The following is a 24,504-nucleotide window of genomic DNA, read 5'->3' on the forward strand; positions in this document are numbered from 1 at the left end:
TATGTGCTGTTTACCTCATACTAGGAAGTGTAAGGATGGATGTTTTATGCTATATGTAGCATCTGTAGTTAAATGTGCTAAACTGAAAAGTTTCTTGGTAATTCCCAGAATTATTTTCGTCTGTCCAGCTCCAGCCTGCCAGAGCTAAATATAGCCTAACGCGTGGTGTGAATGCTCCCTGTTGTCCCCTCAGCCTCACACAGTCGTTGCCAAACTTGTCATCAGTTTCAGCTGAGCGTTGGTATGCATGTTGTTTATCAGCACAGGCGATGTGCGCGCAATTTACTGAATACGTGTTTAATTGTAATAAAATTGAAAGGTTTCAGCTAATGCTAAACCAACTATTAGCTCAGCTTTGTCTTCAGCGCTCATATTCCTCATGGAATCATTAGTTGCTCTGCCTCATCCTGTGTCGGTTACTCCCCCTTCCTCACATCCCTCCTCCAGCCCACACAGTCAACAAGGGTCTGTCTGCCCACATCCTGTTGTCACGGCGATGTTCCCGAACCTCAGGCTCACGAGAAGTAGCTGTGGGCAAATAAATTTCTCTTTTCCTACTTCACTGATCCTATCATCTTATTTTCTGCATGAGTCTTTTTGTTGTCTTTGTTCGTTTTGTCTGCATTTGTTTGTCTAATTTTCACGAATAAACACTCAACATGGAGGTAATGATGCAGACGAGGCTCAGAGCTACAAGCCACATTTTTCAGAAGTGGTAAAATCTGGTCGGAATTAGAATCTTATATCTGTACTGAACCAGCTGTGAGGGTACTTTTCACATCAGCTTCCAGTTTGTGTGTCTTTACATGTATGAATCTCCATAATGAGTATCTGTCTGCAGCCAGTCTCAGAAATGGACACATCAGCCTAATATGTTTTGTGCACATGAATCACTGTTTGCTCAGTGAACTCTTGTGGTTGCTGTGATGCAGAATTTTTGAAAAACTTCTTTGACTGACTTTTGTTTGAAACAGCTTTAGACTGCTGTATTCACCTTTTTACGAAATGCGCTACGACAGCCGAAAGCGTTTCCAGCCAGAGGCCAGAGCCTCAGCTGCTCCACTGCTGGCCACATTTTGGACAAAAAGTGACATCGATAGAAAAGTTTGGTCTCATCTTGAGCATCTGCAGATTAATTCCATCTCTGATGTGTATTATCTTATGTGTATGAACTATCCTTTGTTTGGGAGTGGTGAGAGAGCAAGGGACAGCTTTTATTGTGTGTGATGTGTTAGAATATAAATAAATTTAATATTGCTATAAATATATCACAATATTTAAATTGAGAAATTTGGTCTTGTCCTCCAGTATTAGATCCTTGGCAAGTTTTTATAGTTCACGGGCTGAATCCGGGATGGGGTAGAATATGCTGTATGTAAGAAAATTTGCACTTTACTTTGCTGTTCAGTTGTGGTAGCATTGCAGTCTGATGCCTCAGATATTTCACCTTCCTCTGTTTCATCCTGGTGAAGATGTGCACTCTCCTTTTTCAGATTGATTTGTTTTAGTAATGCAATTATACTTTGCCTTAGAATTAAATATAATTTAGAAGGTCTAACAGTGAAAAGCACTTGAGCAGAAATTAGTGGCAGTGAATGAAAAGGTATTTGCAGTTGAAAGAAGAGAAGAAGAAGAAATACTTTTACTTACTTACTTTACTATACTTGTTTTTATCTCATGATGAGATCTGATCAGCTGTCAGGTCAATGTGATTGCTGTTATTATAATACATATAGAGAGTACAACAACATGTAATTATCATGTGCAGGTGACGTGATTGTTGTCCCGTTAGACGTGATGATCATCAGCCTGCATGTGCTGGTTTGTTTTGATAATAATGAGAGTGGGTGCTTGTTCTCGAGTCTGATGTAACTGTTTATGTGTAATTATTATGCCACCAGCTCATTTTGTGGTTTGCATTTGGTTGCATTTGTAGTGGGAAATGTGAGTAGGCACCTTGAAGTTCTTAGCTCGAGGACATGAAAAAAAAAATCCTTGCTTGCTTCTTACAGATTCACACATTCCTTCAAGCCCCCACAAGTGCAGAGCACGATCTGCTGCTGAGCCGCAGAGCTGGCTGCGTTCAGCGTTGTGCTCCGTGTGTTGTTTGTTCCCCCAGTTTGATGCCGTATCAGGAAGAACACATGTCGAGGCTAAATGACCTGTGAGCTCAACCCATGTCTGGTTTCTGGGTTTTTACTCTCATGCTGTAGCTTTTTGAGGGACTCTGCGCTTCATTAAGACACCCCAGACTCACCTCCTGTATATCAGCAGACTTTAGGAAGACGCTGAGGTTTTACTCGTCAAATATTATGGACATTTGCTTCACAAAGAGCTCCTGTGTCAGTCCCATTAGTGCAGGCAATTTAATTAAAATGTTCGGTTGGCCGGTCTTTCAGTTGTGTTGGATAGATGACCGAACCTTTGCACGACATCTACGGCTGCTCTAATCTGATTTAAAGCCCAATCTCGATAATTGCAGAGAACCATCTTTCAATTCAAATTGTGGGACCTGAGTTTGGCTGCCAGCAGCCCACTCTCACCTCCCAGCAGACACTGGAGGAGCCCGCAGGCTGGCTGCATGGTATGTGCTGCAATTTTCTCAGGTACAGTGTTTTTCTAATGCACACAGTCCAGCTGACTTGTTGGAGTCTTTGTTGGCGATGTTTAATTCATGAGATATGAATCATCAAAGCTGGCTTCGGAGCTGGTGCACGCTCGAAGCTGCTGTGCCGCTCTGTGTCGAGCTGAAGGATCTGTTGCTGTCTAAGCTTCTGGAAGGCTACTCCGTTTGATTCGCCCGTGCTCTGCTGTGCGAACCCCGATGGGAGCTTCATCGTGCACAGCTCTGATTCAGAGCACAATTTGACTTTAACTCCCAGCAGAGAGCCTCAGAAAAATGGCATGAGTGCTCAGTTTTTGCCAGATTATCTTGTGCTCACAGTCACATCTGTGTCTGTGAAAGCCTGTTCGTCATGGCAGAGGTGTAAAGTTGCCTCCAGGCTTTTGAAATCTTGATAAAACGGTAATATGTTTAATAATCTAACGTGCCTCTGATATAGAAGCTCTGTGGCAGTCATGTTTACTTTTTAACATGCTTCCATAATGAATGCAGCACAGTTGTACGTCGCCTTTCTCTGGATATGAAAATGTGTTTTTCTTCAGCTTGTTGAATTTTGCCACAGTTCATACTGAAGACTGGAGGGCTGCATTTGGAGGCTAGATCTGATCCAACTTTTCATCCATTTTAAATAGAAAACTAGAGAAGGTGTATTCATTTAAACTGTGCTCCTCTGTGTTGCCATGACAGCGGCTGTGGGAGCAGGGCGGCTGTTGTCACAGGTTGTTTGTGCAGCTCTTGTGTTTTTAAGTGGTCCTCAAAAGGACACACAGGAAAGTGGCTCAGAGGGATGTGGTGTGGTGTAGAGCTGCGCCAGCGCACAAGTGAGCCTCTGAACTCCTGGAGAACGGCATCGAAACTCTGTGAAGGATTTCATTGCTTCTTATGAGAGAGCCGAGACTAATACCGCTGATGCGCGTTGTTTGAAAAGTGCTGTGGCATCGACTGACTTTTGTTTTCATCTGGCGCTGAGTTTCTGACCAGATTCTGGATCTGGGGAGAGGAGGTACAGTACAGAAATCTACCTGAGCAGAGGAGGGTTAACGCTGCAGATGGATGTCCAAGGTCAGTCACACCTCCTCACGACCACTGCTCTTCTTCTGTCTCCAACAGTCTGCAGGCGATGCCCCGACCACACCCAAGTACACCAAGGAGCACCGAGACATCTTCTTCCCCGCCTCCCTGCCGACGCCGGTCCTGCTCAGCCACGCCGCCTGCCACCCGCTGTCTGCCCAGGACGGCCAAGCCAAAGTGGTGTACGAGCCCCTGAGCAAGCCGTCCAGACCTCAAGCCTCGGGCTTCCACGATCAGCCTCTTCACAGGAGAGCAGCGAGCCACCCTGCTGCAGCCATGGCCTTCTTACCACACACAGGTACGGTGGCCTCCTCCCAACACGAATCGACCACTTTCTGATGCTGGCAGCTTTTCAGACTGTTGTGGTCTGCTGCTGCTGCTGAGGTAAAGCTTTGTCAGTTCAGTTTCTGGACATCCTGAAGTGCTTTAATCCATGTTGACCAGCAGGGGGCGCCTGTGGGCTTCCACTGATGGGTTACATAACAGCTGACTCTGGCCTGGTTATATTTTGCCTTTTGGGTTTTGTCAGTCCCCCAACAAGAGTTTTAGAAATCGGTGTCCTCCAGATTGTGACTCCTTTTCTGCCTACATGAGCTCCTGGAGGGGTTTGATAATCGCTGCTGAGCCTCATCATGAATATTCTGCTGGTTTATCTCGTGTTTAATATCTAAAGCAGTTCTTCAGCCTGGATTCCCCTGATATTCCAAACTCAACCTTGAATCTGCAGGTGTTTTTTGTATTCTTCTTAACATTTTAACCCCTTCTTGTTAGTTGTTAAATTTGATTATTTATGATGTTTTCACTTAGATTTTTGTATGAGGGCAGTAGACCCATTAGGGGGCAGTAAAGAGCATTTAGAGACCCTAAAGAAGCCCTTCCTGACTGAGAGAAGATCTCCTGCTTCTGCTCCTTTTCAGCTGATGGTTTGGTTTCTTACTGCAACCTGACTTTCATTTGACCTCTCTGATATCTGCAGGTAACAAACCTCACACCGTTGTCTTACATCGACTTCACTCAAAATTTGTTTTGAATGAAGCCGAAGCATCAAACCAAATGACGTGTGTTTACCCGCCCAGCTGTTCTCTGACACACGTCACATGACGTAATTCATTTAAAGGCAAATATTACTGACTAAAAGGCAACAATTCTAATCTAACACGGCAGCATTCATCTTGTTTTTGTCCGTCAGTGGAAACCCACGATGCTGCTTCCCAGCAAGCTGTACACACATCACATCCACACAGCTGTAAACTCACTGAGGGTCATGTGATCAAGCAGTTTAAGATAAAAACTAGAAATGAAACAAAACCTGAATGACAGACGGCTGGCTCTAATAAAATACTCCAACCTAAAAAACAAGACAGTCCCTGCAGACTGTTTTTTTTCATCTGTAGTCACTGATTACACCAATAAATCCAACCAGCAGCTGCATGTTTATCAAGCTGTGTGAATCTGGGATGGATTACCTCTGAAGGTGTTGCAGATACGTGCAAAAGTGTCTGCATACTGTATATTTGCATGCACACACACACATACACAGGTTAGCATCAAGCATCACTGCAGCGCTGTGTATTATGTAATGGTTTCCTAGGCAACATTAGTGGAGAAGCCTGAAAGAGTATTAGATCATTTTTGTTTTCATTTGAGTCTGGGCTGCAGGGACGTTTGCAGTTAGTTCACACGTCGTCTGATGAAGAGAACTTTTAAGTTTTCTTCTTATTGATGATGTTTGTCTGTGACTGATAACACAGAAACTAACTCTGAGCTCAGGTTGTAATGTTGTCAGGATATTTTGTTGTTTGTTGGCATGGATTCTGATTCAGATGAGCCACACACTCTGTGCTGGTTGCAGACTTTAACATGCATTGTGTCGTGTTGTTTTTGCCCACAGAGGAGCGGGAGGAGCCTTCAGAGGGACTTTCATACCGACAGCAGGAGTCACACCTTTGTCAGCAGATGAAACTGGCCTCTGTATCCCAGGCCGAGTCAGCAGCAGGCTGGTTCCAGGAAGAAACTGCCACATGTAGCACCGCACAGCCTTGCCCAGGTCAGGACCTTTGAGTCAGAGGTGTGACAGAAGAGCACACGGCAGGACGCATTGATCGATTTAATGCGACCTGCAGCTAATCCACCTGTGAATGAAAATACTCATAAATGTCCTCTTAATTCCTCTCTCAGACCAGCAGCAGTATGCCAGCAGCGAGCAGTCGAAGCTTCCAGACCCCAACCGAATCCGCTCCCGTGTCCCGCCCAACATGCCAAAGCTTTTCATCCCCTCCACCGTCACCAAGTTCCCGCCAGAGATCACAGTAACGCCTCCGACACCCACGCTCCTCTCCCCAAAAGGCAGCATCTCAGAGGAAACCAAACAAAGACTCAAGGTATGCAGCGTGTCTGGAAATATGTGCTTCTGAGTGTCTGTGTGAGCGTACGTGCAGCTGTTGAAACTGTGCTCCAGTCTCTAACACTCAACAGTGCCCCCTGCTGTCTGCCCCTGCACAGAACGTCATCCTGTCCTCTCAGTCTGCAGCCACAGTCAAGAAGGACACTCTGAGCCAGCCGGCGCTGGAGGTGCAGGAGACGTCCAGCCAGGAGTCATCTCTGGAGAGCGAGTCGGACGAGGAGGAGGACGATTACATGGACATCTGAGCCTCTGCAGCCCCCCCACCCCACGTGTGCCGGCTCTCCGGCCGCAGCTTGGCCTCACTCTGCCGAACCCGTGCCCCCGTCTCCAAAAAGGAACGGTACATGTCGCTGCAGCTGTCTTTGTTCATGCTATCGTTCCGTCACGTGCATTAGAAAAACAAGCACTCCAAACTGAAGAATGCAGTATTCTCATCGCCTGTCACGCCGCTGCGTCGCTCCGCTCGTCAGCAGCGACTGGCGGCTCGAGGCTCGCAGCATGTCTGCAATGTGCCATTTATGCATCTCTCTCATCAACTTATCCAGCGTTCCTGCAACCAGCTGCACTCTGGATGTGGCCTGAAAGACTTTCAGCCTTCAAAGCCAACCAGTCCCGTGTTTATGCATCTTTTTCACGCTAACCGCACCTCCACGCTGCAGCTAAACCCTCTGAGAACTGACCGATCTGAGGTGCCTCAGTCCGGACTGACGCTCAGCAGCATGTACCTGCTGTCCTCGACTCTGATCATTTACTCCGGCATGAGAATTTCATCCGCAGGACACATCGGCTCATGATGAACGTCAGCGTACACAAGGTGAAATGAGGACAATCGGCTGCACGCGAGGTTCATCGCAGCCTCACAACCTGTAGCAGATTGGAAATGTTTACACTTAACGTTTGGGATGTTTTTCAGTTGGCACCGAACTTTGTGCTATTTTTGTACTCACTGTATTTCTTGTAATATTTTGTCCTATATATTTTTCTTTCCTTGGTGTGCATTTGTAGCTCAGAGGAACAGTTGTTTACCAGGAAGACGTCCTGTCACCAGCACTGATCTGAATGATGTGGGGGGTTCAGTTATTACAAATTAGCTTTTGTACATATCATGACGTCACAATCCAAGTATCTTTCCAATATGTTCGGCTTTAATGGGTTGAGCATCGAGCTGGAGAAGCTGTGAGAGCGTGAACGCGGCGGCGAGGCGGCGGCTCAGGAAACGACTCGCCGGTCTTTCCTGACCGCGGTGGAACTGAAGACCCTCCAGCACTGACGCCTTCCCACTGAAACCATTTTGCTAAATTTGTCACAATTCTATCTGAACTCAGAGGAAGACAACAGAATGTTTTTTACAGATTGTTTTCTATTCAGAGAGATATTTACTGATTGTGTTTGTTGAACGTCGTCTAAGACTCGTTTTTAAAAAGGACACAAATGAATAATGTTAACGATCACCCTGATATTTAAAAACTGTTTTGTATTTGATTTCATTCTTTTTGGTTTGTTTTTTTGGTGTAAAATAGTTTTCTATTGTTCTGCGAAGCTTCTGGGAATGTGCCACAGCTGGAGAGGTGACAACCCCCCCCCCCCCGGCTCAGCCTACAGGAGGGGAACTGTTCTCTGTGTCTGGACTGAATGCATTATAGATGTCAAACCAAAAATATATTTGAGAAACACATTTTTGTTCTGTGTGTTACTTAAAATTCCATCCAGATCTGCACACAATCCCAAACAGGTTGAGACGCCGCGTGAAACACGTTTTTAACATAAACTGACCTGAAAACAGCACAAAGTCAATATATTTACTGTCTGAGCTCGTCAGCTTTATTGATTTCTGTAAATATCTGCTGATTCTGAATCTGATGCAGCAACACGTTTCAAACACGTGACAGGAGCAACTAAAGACTGGGAAAACACCTGTTTGGATCATTCCACAGGTAAACAGGCTGATTGGTAACAGGTGAGAGTATCATGATTGGTTCTGAATCATCCTGGGAAGACTTGGTCGTTAATACCTGGACTCAGGAACACTTCAGGAAACTGCTGTCACAGTTTGATAGTTGACTGATTCTGGTTTGATTTGTTTTACGGCGTCCAGACTTCGCTGGAATCAGGTTTTAAATGAGCTCAGAGCTCCTGGTCTTTCTGAGGAACACCATCCGTCACTGCTGGAACTACGGTTTATAATCAGACTAATGGACACACAGCTGAACACATCAGGTCCTCGAGTGAGAACAGCAACAACCTCAGAACCACATATTCTGAGGTTTCATGATGTTCGGATGTTCGGACAGATTCAGGATTCATGTGAGACAAATGTGAGCAGCTGCTAATCAGGCTTTCACAGGAGGTCGACCGATAACGTTTCATCAGAGTGGACAGAGTGCAAAGCAGACACTAAGCATGGTTAGAGTGAATCATGAATGTATGAACTTAAAGCGTCACCTCGTCATTTACTTCAAGTCACTTCAAACAAAGTGTTTCTACTAGTTTGACTTTTAGGACTCAAACTTACATCACAACCAGGAGAATAAATGTTTTTACTTCTAATTCAACGGCAGCGTTTCACCTTCAGTTCACTGCTTTCATGCTTTAATATGACGATAACTTTGTTTAACCAGGTGAGTCTGTTCAGAGGAGCGACGAGTGTCACAGAACATCCAGGAAAAATCCAGAAAATTCACTTTAGAAAAAAAGTTTGAAACCCTCCTGATGAGGTTTGGTGTTCACATTGTGTTTGTTTTCTCTCCTGTGCTTCCAGGACTGGGACCAGTAAGAGGAAAGTGCTGGTTTACTCACTGAAACGCAGCAGTCAGGTTTGTCACCAGTCGAGGCTCCTGACTGTCAAGTTTACTCTCTGTGATTCATCAGTAACCAGATAAATGTTTGATCCTGATTTCTTATCGACTGCTAATGAAACAAAAACTTGACATACTGCTAATACTGACGAACATTTATTGCAGAATAATAAAGTCTGTTTTTTTTTTTTATAGCCCAAAGTCTGCCTCATCTTCAGACCCCCGATGACTCTGATAAAGATAAACTCTTCAGCAGATTTATTTGTGAGCTCCACTTTGCTTTTTTAAAGAATAGAATAAATAAGAAACGGCGTCCTCCTGCAGGGCAGAGCCTCGGCCGGGCTCTCCGGGGCCGCAGACCACCCCGCTGACCACACTGACTCTGTGGTCAAAGGGCTTGTTCACTCTGGTGTGAAGTCTCCGACACGAGGGAAGTCATTAGTCTTCATTAGCAACTTCCAGGAGTTTCTTATGAAGTGCTGTGAAGTTGTCGTTTGCCCCCTTTGCCAGGCAAGCTACATTTGAGTTTTGTTTTCTTATGTGGACCAAATGTCCTCGTCGATGCATGTGAGATCACAGCAGCTCAGAGACGCCAGACGGGATTTTCCAACTCACTGTTTTCTCTTTTTATCCTCAGTAAAGAGGTTTATTCTTCATTTTCTCAGGAAAATTTATGAATTCACCTTAACCTGAATAAAATCTGCTTCATTAGGTTTGTTTTCTTGTGCAGAAAAAAAAACAGATTCGCTTGTATAAGATAAGATAAACCTTTATTAATCTCCAGAGGAGAAATCTGAGTGTTTCAGCAGCTAAAAGACAGAAATCAGGACAGACGAATAAAGAAATTCACAAGTAAATGATGTGTACGTGACATAAAAAATGCAGAGCTTTAGAGTCTCTGCCACAAACTGGACTTGACTCCTCTCTAATCTGCACTCAGCGCCTCGCAGCAGATAAAGCGAGCCGACCTGTCGGCAGGTAAACGCACCCCTCCTGCCACGTGAGGCTGCTCGGCCTCCTGTGACATCGTGTTGTTTCCAGCCGTGGGGCGGCTATCTGCAAACCCCTCAAAGTGGCCAATTAAGCATCAAAAGGGCATGCTGCATGGCTAATGTGAGCGAAAGGTGTGAGATTTCTCGTCAGTCCACTCCAGGGGCTCTTTATTGGGCTGCCGGAGAGCCGTCTGATCCCCGGGCCCTGGCTGTATATTGGCAGCTGTTAAGAGCGCGAGGGGATCTGTGCAGTTAAAGCAAATGGCCAAAGACTGACACCTGGGAGGTGGAACAGCACTGCTGAAGGTGATGTGGGAGAGGGTTCAGTTTGGAGAGGAGGTGTCAACCGTTTAACACAGCTCCACATTAAGTGATCAGTCCTGAAGGATTCCTCGTTGTTTACTCTCTGACGTGTGTCGCCGCGTCCGTACGGCTGGTTTATGGTCTGGTTTTTGTTCTCGGCCTCTATGAATCTTCTCCAGATGAGTTCATCCGGTCTGAATCGCCCCAGGCTGGCTGTTACATAAGCTCGCTGTCCTGCCTCTTTGTCCCTGACTCCTGTCCCCGGGCCCTCCCCGGTCACACCTGTCACCTCCAGACCGGCGGCGTAATGGGATCGACGCTGCCGCTGCTGAAACGTACGCCTCGGCTCTGACACTCCGCCGCCAGAGCTGCAGAGAATCCACCATCACAACCTCTTTATTTCTCACGCCGTCTTCCTCCTGAGCACCCAAAGAGCGGCGAGCCCCCTCTGCCCGTGGGACCGCTGAACGGCCTCCCCAAGCAGGAGCTGGCTAAGTGAGGAGAGCCACACTGAACCTGTGATTAATAACTCCTCATGAGGAGGATAAAAACACGTCGCACCTCCTCAAGGCCAATGTTGTGCCACAGAGTGCCGGGGGTGTCGTGCATCAGAGCGTTTAACACGAGCAAATGATCGCACAGAGATCTCTTTGAGTGCATCGTTACAGGCTGAACCGTGTTTTCCTTTTTATTCTGCATCGACCTCAAACAGGGGCCCAAAGAGGCCGGTCGATATTTTCACAGGGGGGGCTTTGCAGCAGCGAGTGTCTCTTTATGCACATTTTACTGCCGATTCCACAGAGTGCTGCCACACCTTTAAAACAGCAGGAGCCTCTCTGTGCTGCACACCTCGCTCTGAAAACTGCACGTCGTCTTCATCCAACCTGTTCTCCATACAGGTCCACAAAAGCAGAAACAGTCCTCTGAGCGCGGGTGTGAGGGGAGCACTGTATGCAGCAGGCAGGCTGGAGAATACAATGAGACGTGGAAGTGGAAGTGGTGTGTGTATGCTAGAAACGAGGCTGAATGAATTCAAATGTTCATGTCAGTGTGCTGTAATGCTCCTCTATGCTAACGCCCGCACTGTTTAGCATTTGTTTTGCCACACGGTACAGAGACAGGCCGATGAGCGACACCCATGGATTTGGCCTGGACGTGGCTGGTGGGAGGACGACTGCGGCAGGTCTTTATTCTCAGACCCCCCCTGTCCCATTCAAGGCTGACTTGGGCTTGTGGTGCTAACTGGCTGTTAATTGCCTGCCTACACACAGGGCTTTCTCCACATGCAGAGAGTAGCCTCTTCAAGGGAAACTGGCCTAATGAGATTATCTATCAGAGTATGGCTCTGTCTAGACATCCCAATACACAAGCAGCGCCTGCAGCCCTGCAGGCCTCACAGCGCGCCCCCAGGTAAGACTTACCTGCAGAAAGAGTGCAAGTTGTCATTACACCATTATGGGTTTACACCAAGTTTCCCACCCACTGCATCAGAGTCAACTTTATTTAGTGCCAAATCATAAAAGGAGTCATCCATGTAGAGCTGAACTCTTTATTTTCCGGACACATTTACAGGTGATCGTGTTTGGTGTTTCATCTAATTTCAGATCAATATGAATGATGTGCTGTAAGAAGTGTTGGAATAAAGTTTTCTGCTGTTTTTCTGTTTGCTGCTGCTATTTAACCGGACCCTTCATTGTTTCTCCATCAGCTGTGTCACGTGTGTCATACTGGGTGCTCACCTCTTTGCACACACACACTAAATGCCTTTTTCATGTGTGCCGATATGTGTGTGTGAATGATATTTGCACAGATTCTGGTGCCGCTGCGAGTCCTGATCTGCAGCATGGAAGTCCGTCCATATTTGTTTTAAAGTCTCTTAGCAGTTAATAAAGATGCATTTCCTCCGTCCCCCTTCCTGTGGGGATGGTATCAAGGCTCTGTTAAGTCTCTTTGATTTCCAGCTCCCTCCAATCACAGCGGGGTACTGACTCATCTGTGTGCCACTTCAAAGCCTGGGAATGGCTCTCTTGACCCCACCCACTCCGTGGATCCCCTTAAAAGTCACGGTCACCTCAGTGTGCAGGACTGAAGAGCTCTGAAAGATCTGCTGCAACAAGCCTGACCGACCCTGATAGCTGCTGGATTCTCTGGTTCACATGAGGCAGGACACAACGGAGGCAGAGCAGCGCTGAGCAACACTTGGATATCACAGATTCTCGGATTGCCTGTTGGCCCTCAGTGCATGAACCTCGTCCGGCTTTGACTGAGCCTGAAGCATGCAGTCCATCAGAGGTGAGTGCTGGCTGACTTTCACTGGATCAGTTTGGGGTTTTTGTCTTCAGCCGATTTGTCTCGATCATGAGTTCTGTAGAGAAGCACAGCTGTGATGAATCTTATTCACTTCTAGACTTGAAGCCCAACTTCAGCGGCCCTCCTCCCCCCTCTATGGCCGCTGGCCCCGATGCTTACCTGCAGGGCAACATCAGGATGACTCTGGAGGACCCTGAACTCTGGAAGACCTTCCACGGGATAGGAACAGAGATGATCATCACTAAACCTGGAAGGTGAGGCGACATGAAAGTCACACTCCATGCAAACTGTTTGGAGATCCTCTGCTGCAGTGTTTGCTCATTCATGTGTTCTGTTCCAGGAGGATGTTTCCACACTGTAAAGTTCATCTTTCTGGCCTCATTCCCTGCGCCAAGTACATCTTACTGGTTGACATGGTCCCTGAGGACGGTTTCAGGTATAAGGTAAGACACTCTCCCACTCTCCTTTAGCGTGTCCTACAGTAAGCAGCCTTTTATTCTCATTGTTTAGCATATTTTTCTGGTATATTTTTATTGCATTTACAAATATTTTAACTGCATGTTGGTTTATTTTATTCTAGTATCTTTATTTTATTTTCTAATCTTTCTTATTATCTTGTTTCTAACGTGGGGGTTGCAATGCAAATTTCATTGACATGTCATGCTCAACAATGACAATAAAGAAATCTTGAATCTTGACTCAGCCCGGCCGTGGCTCTAGATGTCCCTCAGTGGTTATCAGCATCTCCAGACGAGACACCCCCCCGCCCCCGTCCTGACATCGTACATCAAAGGCTGCTATCTCTTCCTGTTTTTCTATCCCCTGCTGGGAGCCCACTGTACTACCCCCTGTCTCTGTGGGTGGTGCTGGCCAGCAGTCACTCTCCACTCTGCTGTCTCACTGTGGGAGGGGGAGAAGGTGAAGCCCCTTCTGTAAATCACCTTTCTCTATGACGGATTGACTGACTTGTCTCCTTCCTACAGTGGAATAAAGAGAAATGGGAGGTGGCAGGAAAAGCGGAGCCCCAGCCTCCCTGCAGGACCTACCTCCACCCGGACTCTCCGGCCCCGGGGAGCCACTGGATGAAGCAGTCCGTCTCCTTCCTCAAGCTCAAGCTCACCAACAATACGCTCGACCAGCACGGCCATGTAAGTACGAGCCCTGGGAGCAGCAGCTCTGCATCTCCGCTCTGCTTCATCAGAGGAGGTGTGACCGGCCGCTGACACTCACAGAATGAAAAAGAAAAAGTGCTTTGAATGACTCGCCGTCTTCCTGTCTGCAGATCATCCTGCACTCCATGCATCGCTACCACCCGCGCTTCCACATCGTGCAGGCAGATGACCTCTTCAGCGTCCGCTGGAGCGTTTTCCAGACCTTCACCTTCCCTGAGACGTCCTTCACCGCCGTCACAGCCTACCAGAACACCAAGGTCAGTGTCTGCGGCCGCAGACCGCTGCCAGGACTCACACATTACTGAGATTTTAACTGACACTAACTTTTATTTCCCCGAATACAGATCACAAAGCTGAAGATCGATCACAACCCATTTGCAAAAGGTTTCCGGGATGAAGGCACGAATAAGAAGAGGTGAGTATCACAGCGGTCACAGGCAGGAACTCAGTTTGCCAGTTTCCTCCAGAATTGTTCTAATGAACCTGATGTTCCTCTGCAGACGTGCAAACAAGAACCCGGCCTGCCTTGAGAAACGAGCCAGGATGTCAGACATCTTGAACAGGGACTCTGAGGAGGACAGTCCACCAGGTACGGTTTTCTGACTCTTCTTTGTGTTGAGGTTTTTGCTCTTCATCCCGTCCTCCTCGGCTGATCCGATGATGTTTGTCTTCTCAGATTTCTGCCGCTCGTCATACGACGGTTACGACGGAGAGGAAGGAGACCTGCCCAAAAGGAAAGAGGGCGACGCCGTCAAAGAGGAGCGTTACTCCCCGTGGACCGCTGAGAGGGAGCACAGCGTGAGGACGGAGTCTCCCGCTGGGCCCGACCCCAGGGACATGTACAACACGGAGCAGCTTGTTCCGGCTCCGGCCTCCTACCAGCCGTACAGGTGAATACTGCTAAACACGTGCAACAAACGAGAGCATAATGTTGTCATGACGAGCAGCACGCTGACCACCTTCCTTTTCCCGTTCAGGTTCCACGAGTACGGGAAGTCCCCCTCCCCGTCCTCCAGCATCGGCAGCAGCAACAGTGGGTCAGGACGCAGCAGCTTCGAGTCCCGAGTCCCTGATGTCGCCACCGTCCCTGATCATGACTCTTCCAAGTCACGCACGCATGACATTGGTCCTTCCCCCTGTGGCCCCCAGCACCTACCTGGTCCCCAGGACTACACCGGGGTCCTCAACATGACCATGGCCCAGGCCGGGAAGCCGGGGGTGATCGGCCACCACATCTACAGCCCGTATGGTGCGGAGCAGCCCCTGGGCCAGTGGAGCGGCCCCGGGCCCGCCCAGTATCCCCCCCCTCACCACCTGACCGCCGACTACACCACGCAAGCCGTGCATCACGGCTATCACCATGGCAACGTGGCCGAGTGGAGCCAGTACCCGCTGTTCTCGTACTCGTGCTGGTGAATAGTGACTGTACGGACGCTGCAGCCGATCACTGCTCTGAGATGCATGCTCCGAGGGGGCCGCCGGTCGCCGTTCACACCCGCAGAGTTCAGGCTCCGGATCAGCCGACTGACGCCACAGTGTGCTGCTCTACGCACGCCGAGTGCTCCCTTGTTCGTTGAATTGTCTATTTATTTTGTATTTCATCTCATCTCCCAAGTGAAAATATTATTTTTGTAAAAAAAAACAAAGAGGAAGAATAAAACCAAAGTGTGCAATTTATGTCTGTCGAACTGTGATGTGATCAGCAAATAAAACGTGAAATGATCCGATGTCTGGTTGTTTAATCTTTCTTCAACAAAGCCTGAACAGAAGTTTCTGTTCTGTTCTGTTTCTTGTTGGTTTCTCCTGCTGTAATAACAACATGGTCAAACCAGCACTTTGCTCATGCTAGTTAGCTGTTAGCATTAGCCTGCCAGGCCTCTGACTCTAACCCAGAGCTTTGTATCTTCCCCTGGTTGATGTTAGCTACAAGTCTGCTAATAATAATCCTGTTTCTCATCCATCCATCAGTTCATATTCTGCAGTGACTCACTGGGTGACTGAGCATGGCTCTGTTTGTTGTGCACATCTGCATGCTCGTACCTGGCCAGCTCTGATGAGCAGCACCACCTTTGGTGCTGTTTGTTTGTATTTGCTCTTTGTTGATCTAACGAGCAGCACTCTGTAGTTTCGACGGGCCCAGCATGCATTAAGACGCTGTATTACTGCGCCTCCGGCTCACCTGCTGAGGTTTACCCACCGCCGTCATAAAGCATGGCACGACCCTTGTTCTCCATCTCAATGAGCCTTAAAAGGCATGAAAATGGGCGGCTGTTGGCTCCCTTTCACAACTGAGAAACACTGGGCCCGGGCCCATCACCTCCACCCTGGGTGGATATGAGCTGCTAATGACTGTTGTAAAGACCGGGGGGAGGAGGGGGGGGTCGTCCATCTCTGAACTACTCTGCTGTGGTGCAGGTTTTACTCAGTGTTTCTTCCCAGCTGTGTGTTGAAAAGAGAGAATTTTACAGGAATCCGATGAAGTTGAATTTGTCATGAGATTATTCCGACAGTTTTTAAATGAAATGCAGTGAAGATAAAATCAGACTGTCGGGAAAAAGGAAATTTAAAGAGCTTTTGTCACAGGATATTGTCTGGGATCATACGCAGCGCTGCTCAAAGAGACACGTGCTTTACGCATAAAACTCTGGATTTACAGAGAACAAGCTCAGCTCAACAAGCTCAGTTTTTACTTATGGCTGCTGATGTCACAGATTCATCAGGTGATGAAGCTTTTCTGCATCAAATTGTCACATTAGTGGGACGATGTTACAGAATATACACTTGAAAAAGTTTGGATTTTGCCCTTTAAATACTCTTTAACCAATAAGATGAGATTCTTAATTCTTAATTCCTTTAAAGTGTTTTCCTTCATATTTTTTCTGTCATCACAGAGCAAATATTATAAAATCTATTAATATTAATGTGACTTGAGATGATGAGACTCAGACTGATCGTAAGACGTGTTCTGCCATGATGAAGGTTTCCACATGTGTGAACTGTTTATACTGTGATAATATTTTGCTCCCCTGGTGTGAAAGTTGTACAGAAGCTGCAGAAAAATGTGAATTCAACATTAAGATTTGGGAATTTATCCCAAAATCTTTTCCCATGACTCAGATGTGTTCAAACACGGCTGAACTGTGACATATCTGTCAGCAGCTGCGACTGTTAGTTGTGAATTAAGAAGCAAAATGCTTGCCGGCCAGTTTGTCTTGAATAATCGAATTTAATTAGTTTTTATCTTTCATGCAGATTTTGTATAGAAAAGGTCAGGAGCTACAGAGGAGGCTGGACTGGAGGTCAGTGGGTTCGAGTGGACTTTCTGTTCCTCTGTGGTCCAGTTTTCCCTCCACATCATGTGCTGCTGATGCTGTTTGAGCTAACTTTATATGTTACAGTACAAACGTTCTGATGCTAAAAGCTGCACTTTAAAGACAAAGCTGCTGCACGTCGCAGGGTCGCCGGTGCAGCAGCTTCATACAGGTCCAGGAGGATTAATGTGTGTCGCCTCTCTGGGTCCAGGTCTCCATCCACAGGTGACCTCCTTTGTTCTCTATTGACTTATCGCCAAAACAAGCTGGCCGAGGACCTCCTCCCCTCCAGCACAGCAGGAGAGACGAGAATGAAAGTGAGCACTTAGAGCCGGGTTTGATCTGCATAGCTCTACATCAATGGGCAATTTGGGCCTTTTAATTGCTCTGATAATGGTCGAGCAAAGAGCAGCGGATCGACATGCACTCAGGCGCCGTGAAGGCCGCTGACGTGGTTAAGTGCATGACATACGTCTTAAGTGTCCCCCGGGTGCTAGTGCAGCCTCACAATGAAAAGAGTGACACATAAACAGAGCCGCAGCAGCAGCAGCAGATTGTTGGTGCTGGATGTCCAGTGCTGGTGTCAGCAGATCCCACCAGACATCTTGGCGGGGGCTGGCACAGTAGTGTGAAACAAAGGGAGGGGTGGAGGGGGCGCTCACTTAGGGGCTGGTGGGGGGTAACAGATGTAGATGAAACAGCCTGAAGGAGGAAAGCAACAGTCAGCCTTCATAAAGCTGATGGAGTGGAGGCCAAATGGAGAGGAACTGGTGGAGACTGGGCGGAATAAAGAGCAGCGAGCACCGCTGAGAGGAGCTCAAACTGCAACCTGAACCACAACCTGAACCACAACCTGAACCACAGCCTGAACCACAACCTGAACCACAGCCTGAACTACAACCTGAACCACAACCTGAACCACAGCCTGAACCACAACCTGAACCACAACCTGAACCACAGCCTGAACTACAACCTGAACCACAACCTGAACCATACAGCTCAAACCACAACCTGAACCATGCAGATCAAACCACAACCTGAACCATGCAGATCAAACCACAACCTGAACCATGCACCATACAGCGCCGCCCATCTTCAAACCGAACGTCTTCTATTTCTATTCCTGATTCACAGCCTGCAGAAGTTCTTCATTTTTATTTTATCATTATCAAATATCAAACTCTGCATGTGAGGAGCTCAGTCATTAACCTGATTCTGTTTTCTGTTATACTGATGAAAACTGTGCTGTTTTTTTTTGACCCAAACGAGTCACAGGAAGGATTTTAGGCATACTGAGCTGACGAGTCACAGCTGCGACTCCAAGACACTAAAAGAACATTTTACTGTTTTTACTCATTGACTTTGCTGTTTAATTGCATTTCCTGTAGGTTTTATTTCAATGGAGCCATTCTTCTTTCTTTGGAAGTCAACAACCTTTCCCCAGTCATTTTGCACAACTGCACTACTGAGCTCATATTTAACCGCCAGATGTTTATTTAAACAGCTTAGTTCTAAATTTTTATCTCACTATTTTTTCTTATATTGTTATTTTGTATTTTTGCCTCCTGGTTTATAAATCTCTCTTTGCATTTTTGTACTTGAAAGTTGTTCTTATTTTGCATGCCCTTTATTTCACGTTGGTTTATTTTGTTGTAGTTATCTTAATTTTATTCTTTCTAATCTTGCAATTTCCCAGCTTGGGATAAATAAAGTCTGTCTGTCTGTCTGTCTATCTATCTATCTAACTGCTCATAAACTCAACACAAACAGCCCCGACCCCTCCTGACATGCACACATGACGAAAGCAACACATTACTGTTTTTATTAAACTTCAAAACTGATCTCATGAACAGGATGCTAAATTTGCATATCGTGTGTGACAGTGTGTTCTAGTACAGTGCATTTCCTCTGAAGACGTGGACTCTCTCTATATGACAAAAAAAGCACATTTTAAAGCTCCTGTTTTTCAGCACAGATACACAGTAGAGCGGCGATCATTAAACCTCTTAAATGCTTCTATTGAACAGCGTAACAATGAACTGAGGCAACAAGCAGCAGCATGAAGCAAAGCTCGACTCTATCAGAAATACTCTAAATCTACTCAGCTTCTTGTTCTTTGGATTGAGTCACAGAATAACTTACTAATTAATTTACAGTGAAAGGACACCAAAAAAAAAAGTTTTCACCACACAAATATGAAGACCTGAAAGGATTTAAAGACATGGCAACATATTAGGAGCTGATGTCTACCACCTGTAGCACCAGTGCCTCGTCATTCAGGTACAAACAAACTGTGACGTCAGAGGCACAAAACCAAAGGCTCATCTCCACCAACAGAAACACAGAAACACAGAAATACATCACATGAAAACAAGGCACAATGTTAAACTGGACGACGTCACGATTCCTCCGTGGTTTGGACGTGCAGTTCCTGCCGATGACCAGCAGCTGCCGCCGTGGAGACGAGAACAGAGTCATAAATAAAAGTCAACATCGGTCTTTAGTTATTAGGAATGAACAATTAAATAACTTCTGCCTGTCAACCTCTGAAGTCTAAACCCAGGTTTAGCAGATCAAAAAAGAACAAACTCCATATTACAGTGTCGTTGCATAGCAAGTAGTCTTCACTCGTCTATGATAAACAGCAGAAGCAGCTACAGTGACAGGAAGTGACGAGGGCTCGGCGGCACACGGCGGCGTCAGCAGGGATTCATGGATGGATGTGATTATCTAAGAAGATGTTTCAGAAGTGAGTCCTGAATGACACTTTGGTTCAGAGGCACTCGAAGCGGTCAGCGTACAGGAAGGACACGATCCGGCCATGACCGCCGCCACTCACAAAACAAAACAATCCTCCAGGTGCTTCAACATGCAGCCTCCGGCGCTCAGACATTCAGTTCAGCCAGGCCGCGTCAGTCCTCGCTCGAGTCGTCCGAGTTGTCCATGTCCATCTGTTCCCACGACGTCTTGGTGCGCTGCTCCCAGCTCCTGGCCTCGCCGATCACAGCGGGGGGCATGAGGACCACGCAGGCCGCCAGGCCCGACACGCGCTCCTTAAACTCCGTCTCGCTCTCCCACTCGTCCGTGTCGGCGTTGTACACGTGAACGTATTTCATCCGGTTGCCTTTGTCGTGAGAGCGTCCTCCCAGGATGTAGATGCGACTGTCCAGCACAGCTATGCCGGGCTCTCCGTGACCAGCCGGGAGGGGGGCCATCAAAGACCAGGAGTTGGCCTCGGGGTCAAAGCACGCCACCTGAAAAACATGCAAAATGAATTTCTCTTGGTTTCCTGTCCTGAAGCTGACTTTTTAGCTCATGGAGACAAAAACATGAGAGCGTAAAGTAAGTCTGGAGTCAATATAAGGTCAAATATTTTCTAATTTAAATGTATAAAACAGAGACGAGTGACACACGTGAAACAACGACAGACGCGTGTCATCATATGTCTCCATGTAACGCCACTGATGACTCGTGACATCATACCTTCAGGACGTCACGTCGATATCTGCACTCATCGTTGCTTCCACCGATAACATAAAGACGTCCATTAACAGCGGCCGTGCCGTGCCACGCCCGCTCCACCGGCCCCTCGGCACACGCTGTCCAGCTATTGGCCGCAGGGTCAAAACAGTAGGTCTCTCTCAGGTACGCCATTCCCCTGCGCCCACATGTTATGTACATTTTCCCGTCCAATGCTGCTCCAGCGTGGGCGTAAACCTGCAGGGAAGGTGAGACTGGTGTTAAAGGAGGCAGGAGGACAGGGGAATACCTGGTGCACAACAGGAAAACCTCCATTAACAACACACAGGTGAGCGTCTAGCACCCTCATGTGGATGGCAGCAGTATTACATGCAGATTTTTTTAAAACACCCTCTTCGCACCTCTCTCTTCAGGGGTGAGACAAACTCCCACATGTTGGTGTGTGGGTCATAGCGCTCCACTGAGTCCAGCTCGTTGCTGTAGTCCCGTCCTCCAATGGCATAAATATGGCCGCCCAGCACGCAGACACAGTGGTCGGCATGCTGCTGCTGCAGAGGCTGGACGGAGCACCAGCTGTTGTGACGAGGGTCGTATCTGGGAAAAACAAGCAAGAAAAAGAGCAGCGAAATAAAAACCTGACTTTTAAAATTCAATCAGCGGGAAGAAAACCTGCGCTGAAATCAGCCGAACGATAAACCAACAAGAGAAACAGACCTGCTGCTGAATAATGAGTCAGTTAATCAATCGGCTGTCAGAAATTTATCAAGCTTATCAGATGTGAGGATTTGCTGCTTTTCTCGGTTTGAATCAGCGTAAACAGAATTTCTTTGGATTTTGAGCAGCTGGTCAGACAAAGCAAACAATCAGCCGAGATCTGAAACTGTCGTCCGATCAATAACTCAGGTGGGCTCATGTTCCAGCCAATGTTAGCTTACTGCAAATACATCTGCATCAGCAGAGAAAAGAAGGAAGTGCAGCAGAGAAACACCAAAGACACGTCTGAAGTAGTGTAGAAACAGTGACGCTGTTTAAACCATTCAACACTCTGGTGCCTTTCTTTTATTAAAGAACCGATTTTAAGGGATCTTCTTTTAAAGAGAATAAACACTATCTTACCTCCAGCAGCGAGTCTCTGCACGGAATCCATTGGTGTTCTTGTCTCCTCCGATAAGATAAACAAAGTTGTTGAGCACAGCGATGCCCTGGTTGGACATTCGGGGGGTGTGAGCTGCAGTGAGCGTCCTCCACTCGCCCCAGCTCGGGTGGAACACCTGAAACAAATGCTCGCTGTCTGTGAGGGAGCTGGAGCTGAACATCCCCCCGAAGCCCAGTATGCAGTGGAAGGTGGAGCGCGGCTGGGTGAGGGGAGTCTGCAGGACGGGCTGCCAGATCTCCTGCTCGTGATACTGCAGGGCTGCGGACACCGAGTCCCTCAGCGGACACTGGTTCAGTCTGTCGTACAGCCTCTGCAGCACTTGTTTCTCGATCAGACAGAAACGCACGGCATCAAGCATCTTCAGACTGTCCTTTGGGTCAAAAAGATAAAAATATGAGTTGACCGAAAAAGCTCCGACAAAGTGTGAGTGAAACTACGCAGCTCTGTAAATAATAACAGTGATTCCTTATCTACTCAGTATATAATGTGTATCTGATGGTGAGATGAGAACAAAATGCAGACACACCTTGGGACTGACCTGCAAGTACACCTGGTCAGTTTCCACCTGCTCGGGACTGTAGTGGTAGTGAAGCGCCGCCTCGTACGCCTCGTTCTCGCTGTTCACCTGAAGCTCGTCGCTGCTCAGCGCTCTGAAGACTTCGTCTTGGGGGAGCTGTCGGTACACCTCGGTTCGAGACAGAGTCTGGATGTTCCTGAGGATGTAGGAGTGGACCCTGGCGTTAAGTTGCTGCAGTCCGTAGACATCAGCTAGATGATGCACCTCTAAAATGTTGCTCTCGTCCAGCCAGGAGAAAAGGAAATCACAGCAAAAGCTGATGACAATCTCAAGCTTTAAAACACAGAAGAACACAAATTAGCTGAAAAACAAAGAACAGTGAAAAACATGATGCAGCAAAGGGGCAACAGAGAGCTCACCTGTACTAGCGTGGCCGCAATCAGGACCTCCTGCACACACTCCAGGTCTAACTCAATCTCTGATGTGTAGATGTAGTCAAGTATTTTCTTCATGGCCATGTAAGACACTCCATGGATCGGGATCTCCTTTTGCTGCGTCTCCCGAAGGCCTCCAGCAAACATCCCCCTGGAGGAGAACAGTAACACGCTGTTAAGACGGTTTATGTTGGATCACATGGCTACCTACCAACAGCAGGGCTCTGGTTTACCTGCACACTGCATATCACAGAGAATCACCTTTGCACATTAAGCTGCGCACCAGTTTAAAGCACAGCGTGATACACTGACTTCACATTCAACACACCTCTCTGCATCACATATGCTGCTGCTGAGTGTGGACATGTGGGGATTTTATCTGTGACCTACTTACCATTGTCTACAAACACTTGCGTCATGATGGAAGTTAACCTTATGACCACTGATCATAAGACAGTGTTGATAAGCTGCAGGAAGTGGTTCAAACCTGGACTTAAAACTGGTCTCTGCAGCTGTGTGTGTACACACACCTGCTCTCACTGATCACCTTGTGCTGTAGTGTATGTACATGTAATGAAGCACAACAGGTTCTGTGACAAGCTTAACTGAGGAGTCATTTTAATGACTGGAGGCCATGTGGTCCGTCACTGGAGTCCACATGACTCCTGCCTGCTCTGTCTGCAGTGACAGTAAAGCCACAATCTGTGAGTTTTACCTAAAATAATCGCATGAGGCTGCCAGCAGTATTCGGTGGGCCTGGATGGGTCGACCCTCCACCAGCAGCACCACATCAAACAGGATGCCGCTCTGTCTGAGCGCCAGGAGGCCGTCCAGCAGGCTGCGGAAATGGGCTGAACTTCTGTAGGTCTGTCGGCCCAGGCGGCCTGACGAGCCAGCGCGTCCTCCCGCTGGACTCACCTCTCCATCCTCAGCCATGGCAGGGCACTGATGTTCAGGCTTCATCGCTTTTATCTGTCTGACACCAACATCGTCCTGACTATTCACACATCTGTCGCAAATTGAAGCCACAACGGACGTAGAAAAACACCCAGGAAGAGGAGGAACGGGCTGGGCAGCTAGCGGCTAATGTTTACGGTTGCTTGAAACGTCACTGCAGAGTCGGTGTAACGTTACGGGTTTATGTATGAAGTTGAACACACGATTCACGCCATAACTTTATAAACTGAGCAACCAGAAAGACGTGAAAGTTCACAGTCACATACGTCCTGGCGTCGACCCACCGCTAGCTGCCACCGCGCTGCTAACCCGTCAGCTAATGTTGATTGAAACGTGAAGAACATCAGCTAGCAAGCTATCTTTTGGTTAGCCTGCGTGCTCGTGTAACGCACTATAAAAACAAGCCAAATACTCCAAAATTCAAACAAAGTGACAGTGCGAAAATATCTTCGTGTTCGTGGAAAAACAAGCCGTTTCACATCGACTGTTTGCTCAAAATGAAACTAAAAGCCTGGCGGGATGACAGCCAGAGAAGTCGCCTGATTTTTTGACAGATCAAAACAAGTCTGTTTACTTTTTGGTCAGGCGGTGAGCTCAAACGCTATTGGTTGTTTGTGTCGCATTATCCCGCCCAGTTTCTAAGAGAGAGCCAATCAGAGACGTCAGTCTCAATGCAGTGAAATCACGTCACAGATCCACACTTTGTTTTTTAGCATAATAATGAGGAGTTTACAGTGTGTAGAATTAGACAATCCATTCTTTTTATCTTTCGTTTGGTTTCTGAATATTTATATTGATTAAATGAATCTTTACTTCAACACATGTTTAGATTCTGTGACTCTGTCTGTTAAACACAAGAGGATGCTGTTTCCTGCTCTGTGTGTCTGCTGTCAAATACGCAAACACTAGAGGTTGACAGTAGTCCAAAGCACATTTACTCTGTACTGAAGTGCAGTTTTGAGGTACTGGATCTTTGCAA

General features: G+C 47.3%; 3 protein-coding genes across 8 annotated transcripts in view; 2 read left to right on the forward strand and 1 right to left on the reverse strand.

Annotated features, from left to right (window-relative positions):
* cabin1 (calcineurin binding protein 1) overlaps positions 1-7,773 on the forward strand; it is a 34,127-nt gene extending 26,354 nt beyond the window's left edge. For all 5 annotated transcript variants that reach the window (XM_041937372.1, XM_041937373.1, XM_041937376.1 and 2 more), the window contains 4 exons: positions 3,734-3,992; positions 5,586-5,741; positions 5,873-6,075; positions 6,197-7,773. In XM_041937372.1, the coding sequence (XP_041793306.1) occupies positions 3,734-3,992; positions 5,586-5,741; positions 5,873-6,075; positions 6,197-6,343 (765 nt within the window). In that variant the 3' untranslated portion in view covers positions 6,344-7,773. The remainder of the gene's footprint in view (positions 1-3,733; positions 3,993-5,585; positions 5,742-5,872; positions 6,076-6,196) is intronic.
* A 4,691-nt stretch (positions 7,774-12,464) lies between these two features.
* Positions 12,465-15,086, forward strand: tbx16 (T-box transcription factor 16). The gene is made up of 9 exons (XM_041937798.1): positions 12,465-12,480; positions 12,596-12,752; positions 12,839-12,941; positions 13,482-13,646; positions 13,781-13,927; positions 14,015-14,085; positions 14,171-14,259; positions 14,347-14,560; positions 14,648-15,086. Exons 1-9 carry the CDS (start codon positions 12,465-12,467, stop codon positions 15,084-15,086), a joined length of 1,401 nt encoding a protein of 466 aa, XP_041793732.1.
* A 3,701-nt stretch (positions 15,087-18,787) lies between these two features.
* Positions 18,788-24,070, reverse strand: klhl22 (kelch-like family member 22). 2 transcript variants are annotated; one of them, XM_041937036.1, is made up of 7 exons: positions 23,284-24,070; positions 22,554-22,719; positions 22,156-22,467; positions 21,578-21,987; positions 20,863-21,055; positions 20,465-20,698; positions 18,788-20,235 (listed from the first exon to the last, which is right to left on the reverse strand). In XM_041937036.1, exons 1-7 carry the CDS (start codon positions 23,529-23,531, stop codon positions 19,894-19,896), a joined length of 1,905 nt encoding a protein of 634 aa, XP_041792970.1. In that variant the 5' UTR covers positions 23,532-24,070; the 3' UTR covers positions 18,788-19,893. The 2 variants fall into 2 exon arrangements, with proteins under 2 accessions (XP_041792970.1, XP_041792969.1); XM_041937035.1 differs by having other exon boundaries at positions 22,144-22,467.
* Positions 24,071-24,504: the final 434 nt, after the last annotated feature.

The sequence above is a fragment of the Chelmon rostratus genome, chromosome 5 (genome assembly GCF_017976325.1).
Source record: "Chelmon rostratus isolate fCheRos1 chromosome 5, fCheRos1.pri, whole genome shotgun sequence".
NCBI classification, from domain to species: Eukaryota; Metazoa; Chordata; class Actinopteri; order Chaetodontiformes; family Chaetodontidae; genus Chelmon; species Chelmon rostratus.